Source organism: Lissotriton helveticus, chromosome 10 (genome assembly GCF_964261635.1).
Source record: "Lissotriton helveticus chromosome 10, aLisHel1.1, whole genome shotgun sequence".
Classification (NCBI taxonomy): Eukaryota; Metazoa; Chordata; class Amphibia; order Caudata; family Salamandridae; genus Lissotriton; species Lissotriton helveticus.
The window spans coordinates 347,886,895-347,900,174 of NC_136071.1; the positions used below are offsets into that span (position 1 = coordinate 347,886,895).

The 13,280-nt window shown below is 46.6% G+C and overlaps 1 protein-coding gene and 1 long non-coding RNA gene across 8 annotated transcripts in view; one reads left to right on the forward strand and one right to left on the reverse strand.

The window, feature by feature from the left end:
* Nucleotides 1-13,280, forward strand: part of SCAP (SREBF chaperone) — a 678,128-nt gene that overhangs the window by 573,086 nt on the left and 91,762 nt on the right. For all 6 annotated transcript variants that reach the window (XM_078662547.1, XM_078662552.1, XM_078662549.1 and 3 more), the window contains one exon: nt 5,202-5,284. In XM_078662547.1, coding sequence (XP_078518673.1) covers nt 5,202-5,284 — 83 coding nt within the window. The remainder of the gene's footprint in view (nt 1-5,201; nt 5,285-13,280) is intronic.
* The window catches only part of LOC144783806 (uncharacterized), a 55,932-nt gene that overhangs the window by 33,333 nt on the left and 9,319 nt on the right, over nt 1-13,280 (reverse strand). The window lies entirely within an intron of this gene.

Below are 13,280 nucleotides of genomic sequence, written 5' to 3' on the forward strand. Positions count from 1 at the left end.
CGAGTGCAGGTTGCGCGTTGGGATGTGCCTTTGAATGAGATTATCCACAAATTTGGGCCTGCAAACATTTAATCGTTTGAAGATAAGGCAGCAAACCTTGAAGGCAGATATCTGAGGAATTGGGAGCCAGTGTAGTTTCCTCATGAGGGGAGTGACATGTTGCCTCCTTGGTTGCTGAGAAATCAGTCTTACTGCCCGGTTCTGTACCAGTTGCAATCGTTTGATTAAATAGAGAGGGATGCCAAAGTATAAGGAATTGGCGTAGTCTAACTGGAACATAACCATGGCTAGGACTACCTGAATTAAGGCTTCCTGAGTAAGGAATCTACTTATTTTCCTCATTTTCCTCTATTGTTAGAAGCAGGTCAAAATCACTGAGCCAATTTGGGTCCTCATTGGAAGCTCACAGTTGATTGTTACCCCAAAACGTTTGGCAGAAGCGGATGGGGTGGGAGGTTGTCCTAGTTACTTAGGCCAAAATTGTGGGCTCCAAGGGTTGTGTGATCCGCCTGTTAAAACCAGTTCGGTCTTATCTGGGTTGAGTTCCAAAGTGGAATCTCAATTTCATTCTACAAGGTTTAATGAAGTCCCTCTTTGAACCAGTCCATTAGGCTTCACCAAAACACCTTACATTAACAAGTGCTTCCTTATAGGAGTCACATCTTTGTGATACAGTAAATGAGAATCAAGCCTTAAACAATTTAAGATCTATACCCACAGATCCTAAAACAGCTTTACAACGAGAAGTAATTCTAACTTTATATACAAAGTAGTTACATGTTAATTAGTCTTTTTACCTACTGCTTTTTCTCATCAACCAAAAGCCACTGCATGCATTAGACATTAGAAGTTAAACAAATAAAGTCAGGACTTCTTTGTACCACATTCTCCCCATCAGTAAAGAACATCTGTATCCAAAGGAACAATAGCAACATGGCCAGTCCAAACTATTCAATTATGCTATTCATTATCAGGGAAAAACGTACAGGGAAATCAAAAGTGCAAGCATTGGCAAATTGGTTTCGCCCATACAAGATCTATTGGCTTTGTCAATGTTTTTTTAGACATGTTGCATGGCAACGCAGGCGGCTGTCCAACATGGCTTCAAGTAAAGAAAAAACAATAGGTATCGCAATTGCGAGATTTTGAGCTATTGGCATTGTAAATTGCATTGACTTTTATTTATGTATTTAAAAAACAACACATAAATAAAAGGCATTGTCATTTACAATACCAATAGGTCAGAGTTAAAAAATGCGAGACCTATTGCCCTGCAAATTCAGTCTGCTCACGACTGGCCAGAAAATCTGCGAGTTATTTTTATTTTTCCATATCTGCCCTCAAAGAATTTGGCAGTGAAAATATGTGTTGGTCAAAAACAGACTACACATGCAATCTCCGATCATAGTTTTTAATCATCAAAACATTGCATGGAACATTTATGTGCCAGCTGATTAGCATTGCATGTATCCATTATATGACAGGCTTATACTAAATGTAATCAATCTCTATAGGCTAATGCCCTTTTGTAGGGACCCTTGTGTATACTAGGTCATAAGTTCCAATCCTCATAAAAAGGCTCATGGGTTTATGCGCTCACTGCAAAGAGTTGCGTGTTACAGCCACGGCCTAAATATGAATCTTTGCATGTTTCAACTCAATATTTCATTCTTCTATGATGAGTCACATACGTGACATTGAGTTTGGGAGTATAAATAAACACACTCAGTTCCACAAACACGCGTTTGTGATGCAAATGATTATTATTAGGATAATCAAGCTCATAAATGAACATATCCGATGTACAAAAGGAGCTGCCTAATCTTTTCGGCAACTTTTGAAGCAAAAAAAAAAAGGAGACTGTATCTTTGTTCAGGCAAAGAGTGACCAAGACTCCATGGTGTGATTACACAGCTGGGCTTCCTTTGACGTTCAACACCGTTTACCAGCTAGGACTCAACTGGAACCAAGCATCTGCAATATCGCGTCACTCACGCTTTAAACATTATAAGCGAAAGCGCGATTGCTTCAAAAGTAAAGAAATTTAAAAAAAACATTTTCTTGTATTTATTTACTTTTGATGCAATCCCACCTCCGCATGGGGCATTCTGGGCACTTTAGGTTAGAGGGGAGGTAATGGTCAACTAGCACAATGGGATTAACAGGAGGAGCCCATTCCTCACAATAGCAAGTCACAAGAGCCCCATGGTCCAAGATCACATGCACTCAGGGAGAAAGCGCGAGTGCACCCAGACATGCCAACTAAGCCTCTTCACGCAAGAAAGCCTCCACTCCACAGATAGTGACTGCAATGTGGCGCGAGTCACAAAAACAACACTCTCTCTTACCACCGCCTGACAGCTGTGCTGGTGGCAAAGAGCACAACAGTGCTCAAGGATATAGCTTTAGAGGAGAAATAGCGACAGCGGTAGTCGCACCTCCAGACGTCCGCTGATGGGTAGCTGGTAGAGGGGGGGCCAAAGACAGCAGTGGTAGTCAGTGCAGCCACTAAAGTGAAAGCAGACCGCGCTGTAAATAAAATATTTAAATATGCGCAGTGGCTATAGTTAGTACAGCTTGCGACGTGTTGCGATGTGGGTGCATCATTAAAGAAAATAGTGCTCATCGACTCAAGTAAAAAGTCCAGCCGTTATGGGAGGTTACAAATGCAGACAAGGAGGGACAAATAAGCCCATTTACAGATGAAATGCAACGATTTCACAAGGACAGTAACAGGAACCAATTGAAAAGATGGGCCGGTAATGGGCGGAGCTTGTATTTGATACCTTAACGCCTTCCATGCTCATGACGAGCTCAGCTCGTCATGAGCCACGGTGCTCGTGTGCTCATGACGAGCTCAGCTCGTCATGACCGTTAGAACGCTCACACGCTGGGCAACTTCCCCTGCTGTGCAAGCGTTCTAAAGAAACTGGTGTGGTCATGACGAGCTCAGCTCGTCGTGAGCACCGGGGCGCTGCGCGAGCCCCCCCTCCCCCCAGCACAGCGGGGGAATATGCCCCGCAGGGAAGGGGTTGATACAGCAGGGTTCGCAGCAGCGCATGCGCTGTCCAGGCTCAACCTAAAAAGCACTGTGGCACGGCTCTACTTCTTAGACATACGGCACAGTTTAAATAAATGTGGAATTCATCGTAGGAACCCTAAGTGTTAGTGTTTGCTAATTATAAGTTCCAGAGTCTTACATTGATGCCTGTCAGTGAGCGGCTCTTGCAAGGCGGCTTGTTATCAACACTTTAAGGAGTGTACGGCAGCATGCTGCAGGGAAGTGTATGATTGATGACATCAGAAACAGTCTCGCTGCCGGAACATTGAGTTCTCTTACAGTACTGTGCATGATCAACCTGCCCCGGATTGATGAGGAGAGCCTGCCCCAATTTGTGCTCACATAAAATGGGGGTGGGGGTATTTGGTGGGGAGAGTGCTGTGCCAGAATAAAGTAAAACATTGTCCAATATTGTGCAATCTTAGGTGTGCATTGCTTCTGTGTGTCGTCCCCAGGCACTACAGTGAACACTAAACATATGTGAACTGTAGTCGCATTAGGTCACCCACTGACATTGTTTAACACAGCCTATTAACATTTCATTTGCTATGTGTTTAAACAAATTACATTAGTAATGTTTAAAGAATTTTAAATCCAGCAATTTATTTATCTTTAAAAGGCAATGGAACTAAAACACTGAGAGGATGTGGCACTATGGTCAGAGCTGCTGACATTGCTTCTGGGGAACCGGTTAAAGTCTCTTCGCCTCTTAACATCCTGCGATTCTGATCAAATCATTTCATTTTCCCAGGCCTACACAAATAAAAGCAAAAAACCAAAATGAAGGTATCCCTTTGTAATTGAAAGCACTCTAATACCTTCAGGTCGAGTTGGCGCTACATAAAAGTGCAAAAAAAAAATCATCAAATAAAAGCTTCTGAATGGAGTTTAAAAGGACACGAGGGAGGAGGGTGGTGGACACGAGGGAGGTCGCACGAGGTGGCTGAAGCAGGGGTGGGTAAAATGGGGAGAGGATGTAGCCTTGCGGCTAGAGCGGTCGACATCGAAGCTGGGGCACCGGGCTTGAGTCTCAGCAACGACGCTCAACATCATGTGATTCTGTGCAAATCACTTAATCTTCCCTTGCCTAACAAAAATGTATGTGTCAATATGTAACGAAACTGGTGCTCATGTAAAGTGCTCTGATACCTGATATCTTCGGGTCTAGTTTGCGTTATATAAAACTCTAAAAAAAAACTAACAAACAGCAGGGAGGAGAACGTGGTGGGTTAAAAGCTTGGGGGGGGGGGGTCATTCAGCTCTGCTTTAGTTCACAGCCACAAAGAAAAACTTTTACCATTACCTAAAGTTTCCAGCCCTAACTGCTAGATTGCGGAATAATGCACCATATGTAAATCTGGAGAAGCTTCAAGCCGCAAGAATATTACAGGTAAGTAACCAGGTTCGTTTTTACTGTTGGAGCAGACAGAATAGGTAATGGATTTGAAACACGTTCCTGATGTCTTAGTGTGACCATTAAAGAATATTAGTCAGTGTGGACATCGGCAGTAAAACCGCAGCACTGTATTGAGAATATTCACATCTAATGTGTTCATATCTGTGTTGTCCAACTTCCGTTTCTTTTTTGGTCTTTCTACGTCCATTCAAAAATCTTTTAAGGTCTCTCTCTATATGCTTAGGTCTCCCCATATCAGGATACTTCAGCCTTACCCTCCCACCTTTGAAGTCCTCCGTCATCCTAGTTTGGTGAGCCTTGATTCCCTTCTCTGTTCAGTCCTCCACTATCTTCCACACCTCCACTCCCCTTCAAAATTCATGTTTTTGAACCTCTTTGCTCATAGCCAGTTAATCTACCCTTCTATTACCTTCGACTCTCTAAATCTCCCCTGCAGAACCTTTTTACCAGAGTGGACATTTCATGATGACCTGCCTTAGGGATGAGTGAAAAGAGATCAGTCAGCCAATATTCTTCAACATGAGAGCATTAGTAATAGATGTGCAGATAGTCTGCTGACTGTTCCTGCTGTATAACTAAGATTTGTGAATGCTGAGCAGTCCCATTTCCTTTAAAGAAGGATGTTTTCTGTAAAACAGTAAGTGTAGCATTCTACCCCCACTTGCGATCCCCACTGTCCAAAACCTGTTACCTCTTTTCTAATTTGGTGTTTTATGTTCTCAGGGTTGTGGTTGCCAGGCTCAATGGCTCTCTAGATTTCTTTTCACTGGAAACACTGAAGTCATTCAATCATCTGCAGTATAGAGGTAAGAAGGGATGTGGGAAAGGAATGAGTTTTCAAGGAGAAATGGCATTGATGTTGCTTGTAATGGGTTACCAGTGGCTTGGTTGGATTGATTTATCACTTATGGTCTCACTTTGAGAGTACAAATGCATAATCCACAAAGCTCCTATTTAATTGAGCCTCAAATGACACTTCAACCACATTTCTTGGCCAGCACTTTACTGAAATTACACAAAAGGTGATGGGAAAATGCTTGCAAAAAGTCTAAACGCTGGCAGTCGCTTGAGATAGCATTCCAAAACATTGTGTTCGAGGCATATGAGCTGCAGATTACACACTGTGCATAGATGGCTACCTAGTGTTGGGCCTGGATGTTTGCAGTTTGTTTTGTTGTAGAAATGTCTTTGGAAGTCACGGGATAGGTGACTATTCCTTTGGATGATACTGCGCATGGGCATCGGTTCCATCCCCAGATTGTATTTTTCCGCCACCGGGCTTGGATGTGTTTCCAGCGCTCCGTGTTGGAACCGATTTCCTTCGGCGCGCAATCCTCACCAAATTACAACAAGCATTTACAATGCAATGGTCTCGGCATTATTAATTGTAGAGCTATTGCCATTGCTCATGACATTTTTTTTTAAATACAGATGACAATGGCCTTCGTAGAGGATGTAACACGCGCACCACATAGAATGTATACGTCTATGTGAAAGTCAGCTTGTGTGAAAGCACACTGCATAAAGCTAGGGCATCTTACTATGAAATACATGCCGCTATGTATGCACCAGTCATCCTTTCAGGGTTACAATTATCCGTATCAGAGTCCAGCTCTCATCACTAACGACAGAAACAATAGGCAGCTCGTGAATTCCTTGTAGTTCAGACATTCCTCTGTGAGAGTTAATAAACGAGCTATTGGCATTGTAAATGACAATGCCTTTCGTTTATGTTTTGGGTTTTAAAACATAAATACAAGGCATTGTTAGTTACAATACTAATAGCTTAAACTATACCAACAGAAAAGGCGTTTCAGATATATTCAGGTCAAAGAGCAAACACCCCGACTGGCGCAGATGAAAGCACCTTAGAATAATGAACAGCAACTTCACCTGAAAGCAGACATCGTTTGTCACAAAATGAAGGGACAGGAGTTGTTAATAAAACGCACAAACAGCAGCTGCTCTTCACACAGTTGTGATGGTGCTTTTATTGGCAGCACTGGCAGGGGCAATAGGTGGTACATTCTGCAGTAGCCTCCTGACGAGGGCCATTGCAGTTATTGTTTTTAGAAATTAAGCACTGTCCGACTGTGATAGTCAACAAGCTGCGCCCTACTGTAAAACTGCACATTCCCCGTTCTACTTTACAACCTAGGCTCTGCAGTAAAGCTGTAAACCTCTACCCTTCCCATAGCCAACACAAATAATGCCCAGCCCCCATAGCACAGTGTCTGGACACACTCTGCAACTAAGGCACAAGAGGCAGTAAAATAGCAAATGAAAAAAAAACATAGGGAATAGCAAGGCAGGAAAGACAAGGAATCTTGAAAAAGAAAAAGAAAAACTTAAATTGTGCAGACAGTGGTAACAAGACGGAACAGGAAAAATATGATAAGAAATTGTGGACTGTATGGTGGGGCGGGATAATAGTTTACTTCAAATGTGGGTAATATGCATTGAAACATGGGGCAAAGTGTGCACTTTGTGACAGGATACTCACTACACAAGGTGCGCGTGCACTATAAATCCGTTGGATACGAGGTCCGCCATTCACTGATGTGCCGAGAAGTGAACTATGTGTCTGATGTGAGGGTGGCACTCACTGCAGTGCAGGGAACAGTCAAATGAGGGAGCACTTCAACAACCTCTTTTCATTCAGTCACAGAGATTCGTCCCCACAGACAGAAAACGTGACTGTCAGTAATAAAAAACGAGATGCGATCTGCGCGCGCATTCCAAAACGAAACGAAACCTAGCGTGGGGGCGGGACTTCCGTCTTGTGCGCGAAGCCCGCGCCCACGGAGTTCCTGGTCAAGAGCAGTGCGTGATGCGGGGCTCCCATGCCGGAGAGCCCCGCGGAGGCGACAGAACACACTGGCGGTAAGTGGGCCTTGGGGGGCGCTTGTGTGTGTGAGTGTGTGTGCGCGTGTGTGCGTGTATGTTCGCTCCTGTGTGTGTGTCTCTGTGTGCGACGGCAGGGGGAGGGGGGGAGTGTTTCTATCTGTGTGTCTGTCTCCGCTCGGAATGTGTACTGCACTGCCTGCGTTTTCCATGTGCCACCAGCCACTCCGTCCTCCTTGGTCTGGAGTCTGACTCTCACAGCCCCCAAAGAACATGTATTTATGGCAGCCACTCAATACGACCGTTCTGAGGGTGCAAAAAGCCGATCGGTACCAGCAAACTCTGCCCGCCATTCGCCCAACAAATCAATCAGTGCGCCCGGCCGGCCATGTCCGCTCGTGTTTGTGCGACGGCAGGGGGAGGGGGGAGGGTTTCTATCTGTGTGTCTGTCTCCGCTCGGAATGTGTACTGCACTGCCTGCGTTTTCCATGTGCCACCAGCCACTCCGTCCTCCTTGGTCTGGAGTCTGACTCTCACAGCCCCCAAAGAACATGTATTTATGGCAGCCACTCAATACGACCGTTCTGAGGGTGCAAAAAGCCGATCGGTACCAGCAAACTCTGCCCGCCATTCGCCCAACAAATCAATCAGTGCGCCTGGCCGGCCATGTCCGCTCGTGTTTGTGCTTCCCAGGAGACAGCCAGGCCGAGCGCGGCGCGTGCCAGTCAGCGCGTGCCACTTTCAAATCGCCTCCAAGGCGATGCGCGCGGCCAGGACTGTCTCCTGGGAAGCTCACATGCCGACAATAGGGGCTCGGCGGAGACGCGCTTCGCGCGGCTAGCCGAGAACTAAAAAATCAGTTTCTAACGCTTTCCCAGTCGACGCTACTCTTCAACACTGAAGATTTCGATTCCGGTCATCGTCGACGGCCTTCGGGCCTAACTAGGCCTCGACTCCAGCTCATGGAAAGGACGCCATTTAAAAAGTGTCCTCAATGTGGGTCGAAGTTTCCCCACACCGACCTTCATGAAGTGTGTAACCTTTGCCTCTCCCCGGAGCACGAGGCCAGAGACTGTTCCGCTTGTGCCTCTTTCCGCTCCAAAAAGACTATCAGGAACCGAAGAGCTAGGAGAAGAATGGCTCGATCTTCCGCTCCGATTCCGGACGACATCTTTGAAGAAGGTGTCGACGTCCCAGAACAACACGACGTCGACAGCAACTCCGAGGCGGAAGATTCAGACGTCGAGGACATCACTCCATTACAGCGGGTCGTAAGTAAGACCGTCGACCCCGACCCTTCCTCGACACATCCAAAGAAGGCCCCGGTCACACCCTCGCCCTCAGGTGCACACCTACACACTGCTTCTACTGCCCCACCTTCGGGCCCGGCTAAGAAGCTAACTAAGCCTTCAGGCGACTCTGGCTCGAGTCGGCCTTCCCACGGGGCCGGCACACACCTACCGGCACCGAAAAAGACAACATCACCGGCCCCGTCGACATCCAAACCACCGGCGCTGAATCCTACCGCTACTCCTTCGGCACCGAAACCCAGGTCGGAACCAAGCAAACCCGCTTCGGATTCAAAAAGACCGCCGGAATCGAAAAAACCATCATATCCAAAAAATCTACCGGAGCCGAAAAAATCATCGGAGCCGAAAAAATCATCGGAGCCGAAAAAATCATCGGAGCCGAAAAAGACTCCTGCTTCTCCAGTTAAGGGCATTGCCAAAAATCTAAAAGAGACCGCTTCGGTGCTGAAGCCTCCCCCCGCACTAAAAGATCGGCCTCCTGCAGGGGACTAATTTCATCCAGACCCTGCAGAAAAGACTCTAGCTAAAGACCCAATCACTGGGCAACTAACTTTAGCTTAAAAAAAGTGACCGCTGGATACACCAGCGCCAGCTCCTCATTCAAAGAAAAAGGACATGGCTACCTCGCCCTCCTCCTCCACATTTACCATCACCACCTGCTCCCCTACCACAACATTCCCCTGCATCCTCTATCATAACAGACAATGACAATAGGGTAGGGATGATAGCTCTGATGATGTAGGGGCTAACATAGATGATCCATCTATTCCTCCAGGCTCACCTGACCCGTGGGATGATTTTAACACCCCAGACGTCCCAAATGTCCCTCAAGATGACATATACCCCTCAAGGCCTTCCCCACCAGAAGACACTATGGGTTTTAATCAGTTGATACACAGAGCCGCGCAATATCATGGAGTAGATATGCATACAGACCCTGTAGATGAAGACTTTCTAATGGATACCTTTGATAATGCACAAAGGTCCTCATCCATCATTTTACCAATGCTTAAAGGATTAAGCATGCTCCTGAAGTCTTCAAGGACCCAGTCAGCACTCGGGTCATTAACCCTCGAATAGAGAAAAAGTATAAAGCTGCCCCTTCAGACCCAGCATATATTAAAGGTCCAGTACCACTAGACTCACTTGTAGTTTCCAACGCACGCAAGAGAGCAAACTCACAAAAATCAGGTGAAGCTGCCCCACCAGATAAAGAGTCTAAGCTACTTGACGCATCAGGGAAAAGAACTGCATCTCAATGCAGCAAACATATGTCGTATTGCCAATACACAAGCATTATTGGCCAGATCTGACAGGGCACATTATGACGAATTAGAATCACTAATGTGACACCTCCCTCATAAATACAAAGATAGAGCAAATTAACTTATTCAAGAAGGGAAAAATATTACAAACACCTCTATTCGGTGTGCACTTGATGCAGCGGACACCGCCTCCAGGGCAGTTAACACCAGTGTTTTATTACGTAGACATGCCTGGCTACGCATATCAGGGTTCAAACCTGTAGTCTAAAGTGCTATACTTTATCAACCCTTCGATGAGCAACACTTATTCGGACCCAATGTAGATGCATCACTTGAAAAAATGAAAAAGGATACAGATACAGGCAAATCTATGGGAGCACTGCAGTCGCAGGCAACCAGACGTTCATTTCGCCGCTCATCTTATCAAGATGCCACCAGGGGATACTCCTCAGACACACCTTCTACCTCATACAAAGCCCCTACACAATCCACATATAGTAAGGGCTACCAAAGGGGAGGTTACAGGGGTAACAATAACAAAGGCAGAGGTAAAAACAACAACTCCCGCTCTGCCTCTACCCCTGCCCAATGACTCCACTTCCCCCATCCCATTCCACTCCTGTCGAGGGAAGACTACAACAATACCTACCAGCCTGGGAAAACATCACATCAGACCGGTGGGCGCTTCAAATAATTCAATCAGGTTACTGTCTAGAGCAGTGTTTCCCAAACTGTGGTCTGCGGACCCCCAGGGGTCCGTGACACATTCCCAGGGGGTCCATAGGCAACAGTTTTAAAGGCACAGAAACATTTCTTGTATAATTAGCAGCTTTCCAGCAACAATAAAAGTGTCAAGAGAATGCCAGTGATAAATGTACCTGCTGGAGAGCGAGGAGAGTTTTGTTCAGTGGCAGCTTTGATTTAACTAATGTAGCACAGAGGGTTAATGTGCCTACTGCAAAGAACGTGTAACATGCATCTTAAAAAGCAGCATTTTATGTGCCTAGGTTTGTGGTTACTGTTTTTGTCACAGAGATTCTTTTGTTACTGTGCACTTCATAAGTGACAATCGTAATCTAGCAGAGGGACCTATAAACTGTCATCAAATAGCTGCTTGCAAACTGCATGGTACCAGTTAGTAACTTAGATTTTGTCCCAGTTATTCATAATCCTGATGCTGCTAAAAAGATATATTTGGGTAGAAATACATTTTTAATGTTAAAGTCAATGCTAGCCACTGTGTTATGCTTTGAATCCTGAGTTTGTGCTTTTCCAGATCAAGCACTCTTTAAACATTTTATATACACACTGTTTTACATGTATGATTCAATGTCTCTATATGTGTGTGATGTAAAGTGCTCTGACATCCTACAATGGTATGAGAGATGCTACAAAACAAATGAAATACATGTGACAGAGGGGCTATTACTTCAATATAAAATACTACGGGCCAGATATACGATCTGTTTTTATATGCGCGAACGGGTTCGCGAACCCGTTTGCGCACGCAAAAACCTATTGGGCCATGTACATAGCCTATTTGGCAAGTCGCAATTTGTTTGCGACTCTCTAAATAGGTTGTGCAACTTGCTATTTGGAAGGGGCATTCCCTTCCACATAGCGAGTCTCAAAACCATGTACAAATGTTTTGCGGTCGCTAAACAGTCACAATTACCACCTACTTCAAGTAGATGGTAATGCATTCGCAAATGGGCAGGGGTCCCGAGGGACCCCTTCCCCTTTGCAAATGCATGCAAACTTATGTTCGAGGCATGTGGGCTGCTGAATTTATATCTATGCATAGATCGCCGCCTAGTGTTGGGTCCGGATGATTGCACATTGTTGTCCTGGAAGAGTCTTCGAAGTATCACGAGATAGGTGGCTCCTCCCTTGGACTACAGTGCGCATGGGCATCCTCTCCATCTTCAGATTGGTTTTTTTCCGCCATTGGGTTCGGATGTACCTTCTCGACTCAAGTTCGGAATATACTTAAAATACTTTTCGCGAGGCCAAAAGGCCTTCGGGGCGTCGGTATTGTCTCTCGTTCAGTGCTCGGTACTTCATCCAGTTCTTCGAACAGGACGTCGAAGGCCGTATTGCCTTTCGACAGCTAGGCCCCAACGAGCGTCGACGATGGAACGGAGCCCGTTCAAGAGATGCCCCGTCTGCAACTCCAAATACCCTCACATCGATGTGCACCCGGTGTGCAACAAGTGCCTATCCCCGGACCACGACGAGGCCAGCTGCATGGCCTGTTCCAAGTTCCGGTCGAAGAAAACACTTCGGCTTCGACCCGCCGCGAGGCAGTCGGCCCAGCAAACCGCGCCAGAACCAGAAGATATCTTCGAGGCAGACGTCATCGAGGGCGCCGATCAAGAGGATCCGGACCAGCAGTCGGACCCTGCATCGGAGCACGACTCACAATATAGCGTAGACGAAGAACAAGACTACGTCCATGAAGAAGACATCGTCGAGGTAGGAGACGACGCGGAAGCCATCGGAGCCGTCGATGACGACTCAAGCGATGAGCAAGGCCCATCCGCAATCGCGGGGCCCGATACTGACACTATACTCTCTGAGGCTCAGGTCGAGGCATCGCCGGAAGGCCTTAGCCAAGATCTTTACCCGAATTCTATAGCCCCGCGTCCAGGTCCGACTAAGAATACTTCTACAGAGCCATCAATCGATCAGCCACTTTCAGCTGCAAAATCGAAACCGACAGCAACTGTATCGAAACCGAAACTGCTGACGTCAGTCCTCGGATCGACAGCTTCGGATTCGTCGGCTCCAACCCAATCTAAAAGTGTCATTAACCCTTCGGGGTCACAAGGGGGCGCCGACCCGAAACACGGGACGCCGAAGCCTGTCTCTGCCGTCAAGACCGTCGCGCTGACGCTGTCGACGTCCACGCCCAAAGCTGGCGACACTGGCAAAGGACACAAGGCTAGGAAGACTGTCGATCCGAAACTTCCAGCCTCGGCGCCGATATCCAGCAAGGCCTTCGAGTCAAAAAGTGCACCGACCCGAAACAGCACGTCGCGTCAAAGATAAAAGGCGTCCCTGTTGTGCACCGACAGCTCGAATCGACGCAAGGCCGCAAGCAGCCCAGTGATCCTACAAAGTTGGTCGGATCGAAACCTGCAACACTCTCAAAACAGGTTGGTTCGTCTCCACTGCTTCCACAACCTATTAAATATGGCCTGCCCCTGACCGCTCGACCAAAAACCTTCGAGCCACAAAAGGGCACCGACACTACCGAAAAAGGGTCGGTGGTTTCAAGGACTCTGTCCGCTGAGGAGGATGTAATGTTCCAAGAACCCTCCTATGACAATCAGTCCAAACTGTTCATCGACTCAGATACTGGTCGACTCACCATTTACAAA